At 49.9% G+C, this 13,628-nt stretch overlaps 1 protein-coding gene across 2 annotated transcripts in view; it reads right to left on the reverse strand.

The window, feature by feature from the left end:
* Positions 1-13,628, reverse strand: part of ME3 (malic enzyme 3) — a 215,641-nt gene that overhangs the window by 103,046 nt on the left and 98,967 nt on the right. For both annotated transcript variants that reach the window (XR_014067404.1, XM_081536355.1), the window contains exons 3-4: positions 12,271-12,404; positions 8,929-9,078 (exon numbers count right to left, since the gene is read on the reverse strand). Coding sequence is in view for 1 of the 2 variants with exons in the window: in XM_081536355.1 (XP_081392481.1) it covers positions 8,929-9,078; positions 12,271-12,404 (284 nt within the window). In the remaining variant the exon portion in view is untranslated. The remainder of the gene's footprint in view (positions 1-8,928; positions 9,079-12,270; positions 12,405-13,628) is intronic.

A 13,628-nucleotide genomic window follows, 5' to 3' on the forward strand; every position in this document is an offset into this window, starting at 1 on the left:
CCGACATGCACTAACTCTGCACTCAGGAGCCTTTCCGGCCGCACAGCTGAAATAGCCTGGCAGAGGGACCTGGGCAGGACTGGGCGCGGAGCGGGCTCTGGCAGAGGAGCCAGCGCTGGTGCCCTGAGGACAGGGAGGAAGCAGCTGGTCTGGGGAGACAAATCCTTGCTTTCTGCCTGCCTCCCGATTATGCTGGGTGTGTGTGTGTGTGGAGGTGGGTGGGTGGAGGTGGCTGAAGATGAAAAGGTCCTGGTGGTGGTGCTGATGGTAGAGAATTTGCCTGGAATGCAGGAGCCGCAGGAGATGTGGATTGGATCCCTGGGTGGAGAAGATACCCTGGGGGAGGAAATGGCAACCCACTCCAGTATGCTTGCCTGGAGAATCCCTTGGACAGAGGAGCCTGGTGGGCTACAGTCCATGGGGTTGCAAAGAGTCAGACTTGAGTGAAGCTACTTAGCACACAGTGTAAAAAAAAGAAAAAAACGTCAGGCAAGGGCTCCCCGGGCATTGAGAGAGGGAGGCAGGAAACCCAAGAGTGTGAGCGTGAGCTTTAACCTCATCTTTTTAGATGGGTTGGGGACAGAGAAGAGATGAAAAAATAAAACCCCTTCAAGCTTGTGAGGAGCTCTCCAGCTGATGAAGCACGATCACACACAGTCAGCTCGTCTGACCTTCAGCGGAGCCCCATGAGGTGGGCAGCTCCCGTGATCCAGGCCCAGGGACAGGGAGCAGCTGGGCTCCGAGGCGACACGGCCGTTACCCGGGGAGCTGACCCACCTCCTCGGGGCTCCCGCCCCGGGGCTCTGACCACCGTGGTATCCTGCCCTCCAGGTATTCGTGTGTGTGTGTGTGTGTGTGTGTGTGTGTGTGTGTGTGTGTCCTTCACGTGTGTCCCTTAAGAATGTGCTTGTCTGTGAGGTGTCACGTTTACCAGGGCCACAGAAGCTGGACTACGAACGCAGGAAAACTTACAGGGTTTGGTTATAGGGCGGCTGTGATGTCTTAGACCAGCTAGTTTTCATCTAAGGAACAAGCACCCTGCGAGGCGGCTCTAGGGCTCAGAGATCCAGTACACGAAGTACCTAAGCCGGGCTTGCCAGGAGCCTGCGGGCATTCAGCAAACGGTAGCTGTTAATACCCCGTGTACCTGTTAGTGGCCTGAGTGCAGAAGCGCATCTGTCTGCAGATAAAAAAAAAACAAGAGCCTGGCACAGGGCCAGGGCTGCTGGCTCTGTCCAAATGCGAATTTGTCCTTAGGGATCTTCCCCAAGGCTCAACAGGGGAAACCAAGTCCCACTTCCTACCTTCACCTTTCTAACTTGTCACAGCCCCCTAACTCTGCACTAGTACCTGCCAATGGGTTTGCTAGTTTGGCACAAATACAGATCATTAAGGTCCCTGGTGGCTCAGATGGTAAAGAATCTGCCTGCCAATGCAGGAGACACAGGTTCAATCCCTGGGTTGGGAAGATCTGCTTGGAGAAGGGCATGGCAACCCACTCCGGTATCGTTGCCTAGAGAATCCTGTGGACAGAGGAGCCTGGCGGGCTGCAGTCCATGAGGTTGCAAAGGGTCAGACACGACTGAGCAACTTTGACTTCACAAGGTCAGTGTGGGTGGCATTTTGGAGGCCTGATATGCTCTCAGAAGTCAGTGGTTGAGACTCTGGGGCGGGGTGACTGCATCAGAGGATGGACTGGGGTGGGGAGGGGGGTGAGGGGGTCACACGGATCAGAGCCGAGCACAGACAAGGACACTTCTCATGTGGCATCGCACCCAGTCCTCACAAGCAGCCGTGCGAACGGGCGTTACTCCCGTTTCACACGAGGAGGCTGATGGGGTGCTCAGTTACTTGTCGAAAGCCATTTTTTGGAACTAGGATTCAAGGTCAAGTTTGCCTGGTTTCAAGGGCTATGCTCCTTACACTACCTGCAACCCAGCCCTCGCCACCATACAGGTGAGACCCCACAGGGAGGCTGGGAAGCGCTGGGTCTACAGGTGTGTGTGTGTGTGTGTGTGTGTGTGTGTGTGTGTGTGTGTGTGTGTGCACGCACATCACTTGGAGCTCAAGGAGGACTAGGAGGGTTAGGCCCAGGCTGACTCACGGGAGGCGGCCTCCTGAAGGGAGACTCTTCGCTTACGTTGGGTAGTTACCCACGATGCTGGCTTCCTTGCCACACTCACTGTGTGGCTGAGCTGTATTCCTCTCGTCTCCCCTCCTCTTGGTTTTTACCTCTTCTGAGTCACACACTAAAGACCTTCAGGACAAGCTAGCCAGGATCCACGGCCCACAGAGGCACAAGCAGAGCGTGTACAGGGAGAAGCAGGAAGGGGCAGAGGAGGCCCCACAGAGCCCAGATCCTTCTGCTGTGCCTCACCTGCCCGGGGTACTCAGGTGTCCTTGAGATACTTGGGCTTCTCCCTAGGGGTTCTGAGGCCATGCAGGGCCCCAGGGATGTCAGAGCATCAATTTCAGCTTCATGCGTGCTCAGTCACTTCAGCTGTGTCCAACTCTTTGCGACTCTATGGACTGCAGACCATCAGGCTCCTCTGGCTGTGGGATTCTCCAGGCAAGAAAACTGGAGGGGGTTGCCATTCCTTTCTCCAGGGGGTCTTCCCCACCCAGGGATCAAACCCATGTCTCTTCTATCTCCTGCGATGGCAGGAGGATTCTTAACTGCTGGACCCCAGGGCAGCCCATTTTAGCCTCAGCTGGAATTAATTAGCTCTGGGGGTGGCGGGGGAGGTCCTTTCACAGGGGATTGACAGGACTGACAGGAACGTTTATCATTTCAGAACTGACAAGGCGCTGGCTTGCTCCCTCCCGGCCTTGGGCCTGGCCTCCTGTCAGATGCTAATCTGTGAAGCCCTTCCCAGCCAGGCTCAGAGGACGCTCAGGGCTGGGGCGGAGCCCAGACTCTCCCTTAGGAGCGAGACAGGGATGGAGTCAGCACCTGGAAAGAGGCCAGATGGACACCTGGAGCAGCTGTTCAGAAGGTCACAAATCAGGTAGCTTAATTGGGTAATCATCTGAGGAAAGGTTCTGCAAAGCAGTTGCGGGAAATCTGTACCCAGAGCTTCGGGACAAATCTGTTGACTTAAAAAGATGCACAACGTGAGAGTTGTGAGTTAAATTTTATTTGGGGCAAAATGAGGACTGCAGCCCAGGAGACGCACCTCAGACAGCCCTGAGAAACTGCTCCAAAGAGGCAGGGGGGAAAGGTCAGTATGTGATTTTTGGTGAAGGGGGAATACATGCAATCAAGCACATATTTTCCAGAAGGTTTCTACTAGTCTCGTGAAGCCTTTGCTAGTCACGAGCAACAGTCATCACCATGGATTTTAGTGCTTTTCTAGATGTGGGAAGACCGAAGAACTGGGCTCATAAAATCCGATCCTGAAAAATATCTAAAGACGAACTGAAGACTTGTCCTGCCAGTTTTCCCCCTCTGAGCACAGAGTGCCTCATTGCTGCTTTCCACCTTGAATTCCTTTCAGGGTGTATTGAAGGTCAGCAGCTGCAGCAGCACATGATTTAATCCTTGCAGAGGCAGATGGGTAGATGGCCAGTTAGTAGGTGACAAACCCAAAGCGATGGTTCAGTCTGCCTGTGTCTGCCTCAGCCCAGGAGAGGCTCTGGAAATGAATACAGCAACCCCTATCTGAGACCCCCGGACATTCATGTTCCAAGAGTGGCAAGGGCACCCCATCCTGAATACCCACCGAATGTGCACAGCCCCAAACTACAGCAAGCATTGTGATGTGCTGCTTACCTGTCCACACTCTGCCTCAGACTGTGTGGGTCCGAGTCTAGGCTTTGCTGGTTATGAGCTGTGTGACTCTGGGCAAGTTTTCTCTGTGCCTCAGTTTCCCCATCTACAAATAGGCTGATAACAGTGTCTATTTCTTAGGGGAGCTGTGATAATTAGATGAGTTAATCTATGGACTTCAAGAAGATCAAACCAGTCAATCCTAAAGGAAATCAACCCTGAATATTCATTGGAAGGACTGACACTGAAGCTGAAGCTCCAATACTTTGGCCACCTGATGTGAGCAGCCTACTCACTCCAGTGAGACCCTGATGCTGGGAAATATTGAAGGCAAAAGGAAAAGGGGGTGGCAGAGGATGAGATGGTTAGATAGATCATTGGCTCAATGGACATGAATTTGAGCAAACTCTGGGAGATGGTGAAGGTCAGGGAAGCCTGGTGTGCTGCAGTCCATGGGGTCACAGAGTCACACACAACTTAGCGACCGAACAACAATCTATGTAAAGATTTTAAGATAGTGCCTGGCCTTTGCTACTGCTGCTGCTGCTAAGTCGCTTCAGTCGTGTCCGACTCTGTGCGACCCCATAGACGGCAGTCCACCAGGCTCCGCCGTCCCTAGGATTCTCCAGGCAAGAATACTGGAGTGGGTTGCCATTTCCTTCTCCAGTGCATGAAAGGGAAAAGTTAAAGTGAAGTCGCTCAGTCGTGTCCGACTTAGCGACCCCATGGACCATAGCCTACCAGGCTCCTCCGTCCATGAGATTTTCCAGGCAAGAGTACTGGAGTGGGGTGCCATTGCCTTCTCCGCCTGGCCTTTGGCCAGCAGTTATTATGACGATGCTTTTCTCCTGGTCCTAGTTCAACTGCCTGTCTCTTGCCTGGACCATCACACATCTGTTTTCCATGGTACATGTCCACTTTCTGCAGCACCCTCTCTATACCCAACTGAGGCTGACCTGGTTCCTGGGCTCAAGTGGTTTCCACCCACATGAACCCCCACTCTGCTGTTACGATCCTCTCCATCACTAACCCACTGGAGAACACCAGTGAGGCCTGGACCTGAGTGTGAAACAGCTCCCTGTTAAGCCAACCCCCTTGGGTGGTGAGAAGGAGACCATATTTTAGGTAGAACCACTGATCAGTTCTCCTACCCAGCTCCTCTAGTCTCCTGTTTCCCCCACCGTGAGGTATCAGAGGCCTTACATTCTTTCCAGGGGGAGGTGGGTGTGCTTGGGCCACTGTAGACAAAGACATTCTGTCTCAGTTTTTTGCACTCGTCTTTCATGGCCCAGCTCAAATGTCATCCTTGGTGTGGCTTTCCCCAGTTCCCACAGTCAGAACTCTCACTTTACAAATTGCTTGCCAATTGTGATCTCAGACAAGTTCCCTTCCTCCGGCCACCTCAGTTTGCTCATTTGTGAAATGAATGACACTGTTGCCAAATGAGCCTTCCAGCACATGGGTAAGATCCATTATAAGCCAATGGATGTAAAGGCCCAGGTCCCTCCCCTCGCCCTCCATGCCAGACAGAGGAGATGGGGAGATACCCGAGTGAGCTGACTGCCCTGCTGTCTACAGAGCTGATAAAACCAAGCCCTTTCCTGGAATGCCCTTCCCTCCTTCTCCACCCATGGAATTCCTATCCAGCCTTCAAGGACCAGCTCAAATGTCATCCCTCTGGTGAAGCATTCCTGCTGCCCTCAAGGAAAACAAATTTCCCTCTCCCTTTTGCTCCTGTAATCCTTTGTCCCTATTAAATCTCTTATTGCTGTTTAACTTTTATCATATTCAGCCTATAGCTTTAGGTCAAGAATTGTATTTTGTTCTTTGGGGGTTACTTCACATTATGTAACATGATGCCCAGCAGCTCCAGAAATGCTCATTAATTCAAATTTCTGGATTCTGGAGTGGACCCTGGAGGAAAACTCTACCATCACTGTGTGTGTGTGTTAGTTGCTCAGTCATGTCCGACTCTTTGCAACCCCATGGACTGTAGCCCGTGAGGCTCCTCTGTCCATGGAATTCTCCAGGCAAGAATACTGGAACGGGTTGCCATTTCCTCCTCCACTACCATCACTAGTTTGCTTGTTTGCTCAGTTGCTAAGTCGAGTCCGACTCTTTGCGACCCCATGGACTGCTGCACACCAGGCTTCCCTGTCCTTCACCACCCCCTGGAGCTTGCTCAAACTCATGTCTATTGAGTTGGTGAGGCCATCCAACCATCTCAACCTCTGTTGTCCTCTTCTCCTCCTGCCTTCAATCTTTCCCAGCATCAGGGTCTTTTCCAATGAGTTGGCTCTTCAGATCAGGTGCCCAAACTATTAGAACTTTAGCTTCAGCATCAGTCCTCCCAATGAATATTCAGGGTTGATTTCCTTTAGGATTGACTGGTTTGATCTCCTTGTAGTCCAAGGGACTCTCAAGAGTCTTCTCTAGCAGCACAGCTCAAAAGCATCACTAGTCTGATACTAGTTTATCTGAAGCCAACAGCTGAATTCACAGTCTAGTCCATTAGAGCCTGTGGAGAAGGGCTCCCAGACAGCCTGGGAGTGGGATGGCCGTGTGTTTCTGTACAGTCTTAGCAAGGGCTAAAGGACCTTTTCAGGAAACAGTGAATCTGGGAGAGCCAGATCTTGTCTGTAATTACACATTAGTTCATTATATGTTCAATGACTCAATTTTCTTTGCAAACGTTGAAAAATACAGATGTGTAACATAACTCTGCATGCATCAGTCCTGCCTTCCTCCTATGGTAGTTGCTGAAGGAAACTTAACACTGATGCCAGGTACCCGGCCACATTATCACATTTTACCCTCACGATGATTATTTGAGGTAGGTAGCCTTATTACCTTTGGTTGATAAATGTGGACATTAAGGCTGAGAGAGGTTAAGAAACTTGCCTAAGGTCAGGGAGACTAAACCACAGAGCTGATTGCGAAGACCTAGCTCTTCTTCTCATTCAGTAGGCGACACTGTCCCATTAGAGTGTCAATTACTGGCCAAATGGATCTGATGCGTTTCCAGCTCCCTCTAGAAACTTGTGACCCAGTACAGGAGGTTGGTGGCTTCTCAGATGACTCAGTGGTAAAGAACCCGCCTGCCAATGCAGGAAATGCTGTTTGACCCCTGAGTTGGGAAGATCTTCTGGAGAAGGACATGGCAACCCACTCCAGTATTCTTACCTGGAGAATCCCATGGACAAAGGAGCCTGGTGGGCTACAGTCCATGGGGTCTCAAAAGAGTCAGTCATAACTTAGTTACTATACAACAGAGGAGGCTGGTACACAAATAATTAAAAATACAAAGCACCAAAAATAAAACCATGGAATAGAAATGTGTGTAATGGACTGGGGGGGAGGCTGAGAAGGGAGTGACTGGTTCAGGTTGGGGCAGATCAGGGAGGGCTCCACAGAGAAGCTGACTCTTAGAAGATGGGGATAACCTGAGTTTTGCTGGGTAGAGAATGAGGAAAGGAGAGAATGCAGGAATCTGAGGCAGAGGGGACGGCATGGGCAAAGGTTTGCAGAGAATGCCAGACATGCTTGGGGAAGGAGACTAGGCCAGGGTAGCCAGAACACAGGATTTCTGAGGACGAGCTGGGCTGTGCCAGGCTTAGTTTTGTCAAAATATTGGCCCTTGTTTCTTTAAGCCCCAAGCAGCTGCTGATGGCCTCAGAGGAGCGCAATGACACTGTTGCAGTGTTAAAGAATCTGCCTGCTAATGCAGGAGATGTAAGAGATGCAAGTTCGATCCCTGGGTCAGGAAGATCCCCTGGAGTAGGAAATGGCCACCCACTCCAGTATTCTTGCCTGGGAAGTCCCATGGACAGAGGAGCCTCGTGGGTTCCAGACCACGGGGTCACAAAAGAGTCAGGCACGACTGAGCATACACAGCATAGCACACAAACTGTGCAAGGAGGGAGGCTCTGCAAGGACCATCTCTGAGTAGGAACTGGGAGGTATTAAACAGGGCCCTGCATCCTTCAGAAATGTGCCATCAGCTCCCAAGGTCTTGGTCAGTATTGGCTTCAGGGATGACTCTCTTTCCCGCTGAAAGAGGCAGGCTGAAGACTGGATAGGCTATGGAGTTTGCGCGCCCTGTCCCCTGCCCCAGGATGGCAGAAACATGGCTGCTCTGTGTGATGAGGTCAGATATGCTGCAGCAGCTGGACATGCCCGCCCAGAGGAAGTGGGACACGCTGCCCTCTACCAAGGGTAATACCGGGAACTCCCCGGGTCTGCAGTGCTCATCCCAAATGCTGGCTTCACAACTGGAATACTGCTTATCCAAATGAATGAAAGATGGTCTAGATCCATGATTACATGTTCCTCACACACTGCATGATTTATAACACAGATTTATAAATTCTACGTAACTGTAAATTACATATCTGTGCACAGTATTCTAACACAGGCTAAAACAATGTCCCACGACATATAATAAACTCAGGAGCTCTTTAATCATCAGTGCTAGAACTACATGTTGACAATTACCTTGCACTGAGCACTTTGTGAAAATCCTTCCATTTTCCCTTTTTCATTTTTAAAAAATATATATGCTGAACTCACCATGAAAAAAAAAAAACCAAACAAACCAGGTGATCTCTTTAGAAAACTGCCCCCAAATTCTTTGGCTCTGAAAGAAAATGCCGTGCCAGATTTTTGCCAAATAAAATGACATTTTGAGTGGAATCTGAGTCGAGCCCAAATAAAGGAATGCTGCTTCTTTGAATCAGCAAAAGAATTCAGTCTCTGGTATCCAACACTCCATTATTCATTGACCTGAATTACCAGGAGAGCTGTCTGCACTTTGGAGATGACTGGGAAAGTGGGGTTTGGAGGGGGAGAGGGGGAAGGTGGTGGGTAGATAAAGGAGAGAAAAACAAGCTGAAATACCTCCCGGGCCAACTCTGAACAACATGTTGGGTGTTTCTTATTCAGAGGTGGAGAGACTCTGAGGTCCCCTTGCTAGACACTGTCTCAGCTCACCTCTCTGCACATGGGCTCATTTCCCAGGGCAAAATCTCAAAACAGACATCGAGCTGGGCTGCTTCCTCCCAGGAAGCCCCTTCAGGGTCCCAGCAAGCAGGGCCAGAGGGAAGAATGATTTCCTGGCCAGGAGACAGCCCCTCTCCGAGCCCAGGCCCCAGGCCACTCACCGGGGTCTGCGGAAGGTCAGGCCGTAGTGCTGGCAGGCCAGTCCCACGGTGGGTGTGTACACGATGGGCAGGAACTTCTCCACATCTGAGGTCAGCACGCGGTAGAAGAGCTTCTCGTTCCGGTCCTGGAGGGTCATGAGGATGATGTACCTTGGGAGAAGAGGCAAGAACCAAGCTGATGACATGAACACCCCACATGGCAGCATGGACGGCCCTCGACCTAGAAACCCAGGGCTCCCACTCAGCTACTTGCAACAGCACCTCCACAGGCAAATCACCATCTCCTCTAAGCCTGAGTCTCATCACCTAGGACATGTGGAGAATATGACCTGCCTTATGGCGTCCATGGGGTCACCAAGAGTCGGACGCGACTGAGTGACTAACAACAACAACAACAACAATGGTCCTTATTATTACACACGATGTAGGTGCCATTCTCAACAGTTTCATTAACTAATTTGACATGGGAAACATGCCTCCCAATGACTTGTATGTGTGCTTAGTCAATCAGTCATGTCCAACTATTTGCGACCCCATGGACTGTAGCCTGCTAGGCTCTTCTGTGTATGGGATTCTCCAGGCAACAATTCTGGAGTGGGTTGCCATTCCCTTCTCCAGGGACTGAACCCACATTTCCTATATTGCACGGGGATTCTTTACCGTCTGAGCCACCAGGGAAGGCCCCAGTGACTTGTAAGGTGGGTAATATAATTTTGGTCATTTTATTTTATTTTTTATTGGGATATAATTGCCATCTGGCCATTTTAGAGACAATCAAGGCACAGAGAAATGAAATAATTCACCAAGAGATCTGAACCTATGCAATCTGACTTCAGAATCTGTGCTCTCAGCCATGATGCAAGATGGCTAGTTATGTTATAATTATGTGGACAGTAATGAACAACAGCAGAATAACAGCATTCTGGGGCTGGAGGAAGGTCGGGGAAAGTGCTAGGTGGACCAGTGATACATGAACTGGTCCTTCCTGTCACACAGGCCTGGTTCCTGTCACAAGCAGAGTTCACAAGTGTTTGAGCACCAAGTGATCTCAGGAAGCATGTTGCAAACATGCCTACTTCCTGAAGCCTGAAATCAGTAAGCCAGGAAAAGGGCCTTTCATTCACACTTCACACAGAACAGTCTGGGAGAAAAAAATTTAGGGACTGAAATTCCCAGTAAGGTGTGAAAGGGAAAGTGTTAGTTGCTCAGTCGTGTCTGAGTCTTTGCGACCCCATGGACTGTAGCCTGCCAGGCTCCTCTGTCCAATGGATTCTCCAGGCAAGAATACTGGAGTGGGCTACCATGCCCTCCTCCAGGGGATTTTCCTGACCCAGGGACGGAACTCGCATCTCCTGCAGCTCCTGCACTGGGGGTGATTTCTTTACAGCTGAGCCACCGGGGTAGCCCAATGAGGTGTAAATGGCAGCTGATATCACAATCTTTAAGTTTTGGAGAGATAATGAGGGCGCATGAGGGCCTGGCATGGAGTGGGGTGACAGAAATGACCTGGAAGGGGAATGATCCCTGGGCAAGGTGTCAGGTTCCTGGGTGTGAATCTCAGCTCTGCTGTTCACGAGCTGTGTAACCTTGAGGAAGTCTTGTGACTTCTTGGGGCTTCAGCCTCTTCTTCCTCACCAAAGGCACTGGTCCGTTACTATGCTCTAGAAGGCACTTTTAGGAAAGGGGGATTTATGCTTAGAATAGTGAGGATCTTAGCTCATTATGAGTGTTAATAATTCCCGTACTCAGTGGCCACTAGTACACAACTCTTCTCAATTCTGCATTCAGCGATGTCAAGTTGATAAGTTGAAATTGACCATGATGGGAGTATCTACATCATGAAATTGGCAAACGTTTTAAATCCTCACCCCCTGGCCCCAGAACCAGTTCTTAAACATTTACCAACACACCACTGTCTTTACCCATAAGTTGGGGAACCTCCTTAGCCTTTCCCCCTAAGCACCTGCTGAAATGAGGGGCTCCCGTAATGAATGGATCAGAGAGGTCCTCAGGAGCAAGCTCCCTCGAGCTCACAGGACCAAGAACATCCATTGTCCCCATGTTTTCCCAGGCATGTGGGTGAGGCCCATCTAGCTGGAAAGAATTGGAAAGGGGAGGATTCTGGACTTTGATTTTTAGGGTTTAATATCTTTAGGAAGGCGAATTTCATTTTGGACTATGGAACTTTTGCTCTTAAGTGATAACAGAATGAGGATCTGAACTCAGGCTAGTTTTGTAGCCACTAAGCTTCAATGCCTCTTAGCTATGGTGTAGCAGAGAGGTTCAAAGCACAGACTCGAGCTAATTGTGTTCAAATCCTGGCTGTGCCAAAATTCATAGCCACGAGACCTGCAAGGTCACTACCTTCTTTAGTAAGACAGGTAAAGCTGATCCTGTGAACACCCACTGGCTCTTCCTGTCGACATCCCCACCGGGAGAAACCAGAGGGGAAGTGGGGCTGCTCTCCCTAAACCTCCAACGGATGGCATCCCAGGTCCTCCCAAGGTGACCCTGTCCATTTCCCCTCTGCTCCACCATGTTCCTTTCATTCCAGGAACCTGAGCCATGCACCACTTCCTTAACACATCTGTCCCTGTATTTTTTTTACTATAGAGTTAAAAAAATTTTTTTACTTGGAGGATAATTGCTTTACAATGTTGTGTTGGTTTCTGCCGTACGGCGTGAATCAGCCATAAGTATACATACGTCTTCTCTCCCTTGAACCTCCCTCCTACCCCCACCCCGATCCCACACCTCTAGGTTGTCACAGGGCACTGGGTTGAGCTCCCTGTGTTACAGCAACTTCCCACCAGCTATTTATTTTACGTATGGTAATGTATGTTTCAGTGCTACTCTCTCAGCTTGTCCCACCCTCCCCTTCCCCTGCTGTGTCCACAGTTCTCTTCTCTATGTGTGTGCAATGCTCAGTTGTATCAGACCCTTTGCGTATACTCCTACAGTTTTGCTCCCCTTTTTCCTACAGAGTGAAATCCTTCCATGCACCCCACTGCTGAATGCTGAAGTCCATTGGTACTTCCATTGGTACTATTGGTACTTCCTGGGCTGACTCTGATTTCCTCACTTCCAGAAGGCCCAACCAGATCCTACTGGTCGGAGTTTAGGCAACCTTCTCAGTCCTCCCAGGACACACGGACCATGGCTTGACTATAACAAGCCCTGTCCCTCAGGGAGACCATTACCCTGTAGAAGGCAAGGCTGGGACTGGACTCTCTCGGGTCTCTCAGCCTTTCCTAGCTAGAGAGTGTCCAGAAAACCCTCTGAGGACCACAGGAGACAGCTGAGGCCGGAGCCTGGGTGAGAGAACAGACGTCCGGTACTCACTTGTCCAGGTCACTCTGCTGCCGCTCGTAGTATCTCATGACCCGGAGGAGCTGGACGTCCTGGCTCAGGAAGCAGGGGGGGATGAGGCCGTGGATCCCAAGCTGCAGCCTTTCTTCAAGTGTAAAGGCCATGCCCTGGGGAGAACCGGAAAGAAATGCACGCATGTAAGTGGGTGTGCAGGAAACCTGGGAGCAGCGGAGGTTCCATCCCCAGACCGGGCAAAGTCACTGGGACTCAGAAGCAAGGGCCCCGGGCTCAGAGCCCACCGCTGCCTTTTAAGTAGCGGGCCATCCTGCATCCGGAGAAGGCAATGGCACCCCACTCCAGTACTCTTGCCTGGGAAACCCCATGGACGGAGGAGCCTGGTAGGCTGCAGCCCATGGGGTCGTGAAGAGTCGGACACGACTGATGCGACTTAGCAGCAGCAGCATCCTGCATCAGTCATCTTGGCTCTTCTGGAGTCTAGCTTCCTCTTAGAAAAACGTGGAAAATATGTATATTATCAGGGTTCTTCGGTTTGTACTTGTTTTTTTAAATGTATTTTTTTTAGAACAGTTTTCTTTTTGTTTATTTTCTGTTATTCATTTGGCTGCACTGGATCTTAGTTGCGTTGCAGCGTGTGGGATTCAGTTCCCCCACCAGGGATTGAACCCGGGGCCCCTGCATTGGGAGCACAGAGTCTTTGCCACTGGATCAACAGGGAAGTCCCTAGAATTGTATTAGATTTATAGAAAAATTGACAATATAGTACTGAGTTCCCTTATATCTCCTCATCCAGTTTGCCCTATTAGTAATACCTTCAATCCCTTTGGTACTTTTGTTAGAATTAATGAATCAACAACAACACATTATTATTAAATAAAGTCCCTGGTTTATTCAGATTTCCTAGTTGTTTTTTTTTTTGTCACTTGTTTCTTTTTTCATTGTTCTTTCAGGATCCCATCCAGGATCCCACATTCCATGTAGTCATCAGGTCTCTCTAGGCTCCTCTTGGCTCTGACAGTTTCTCAGACCCTCCTTGGTTTTGATGACCTTGGAGTGTTTTGAGGAGGACTGGTCAGGTATTATGTATACTCTCCCTCCACTGGAATTTGTGTCATGTTTCTCTTATGACAGAAGTGGGCTAATGGGTTTTAAGGAGGAAGACTACAGAGGTAAAGTGCCATTTTTATCACATCAGATCAAGGCACATATGAGCAACACAGCTTATCATTGTTGATGTTGACCAAGATCACCTGGCTGAAGTAGTGCTTGCCAGGTCTCTCTACTGTGAAGTTACTCCTCTCTTGGACTTCTTCAACACAGGAGATTTGTCTCTTCTCTCTCACTTATTTATTTATTCAGTCATTTATTTATAT

The sequence above is a fragment of the Giraffa tippelskirchi genome, chromosome 10 (genome assembly GCF_054371585.1).
Source record: "Giraffa tippelskirchi isolate mGirTip1 chromosome 10, T2T-mGirTip1v1.2.pri, whole genome shotgun sequence".
Classification (NCBI taxonomy): domain Eukaryota; kingdom Metazoa; phylum Chordata; class Mammalia; order Artiodactyla; family Giraffidae; genus Giraffa; species Giraffa tippelskirchi.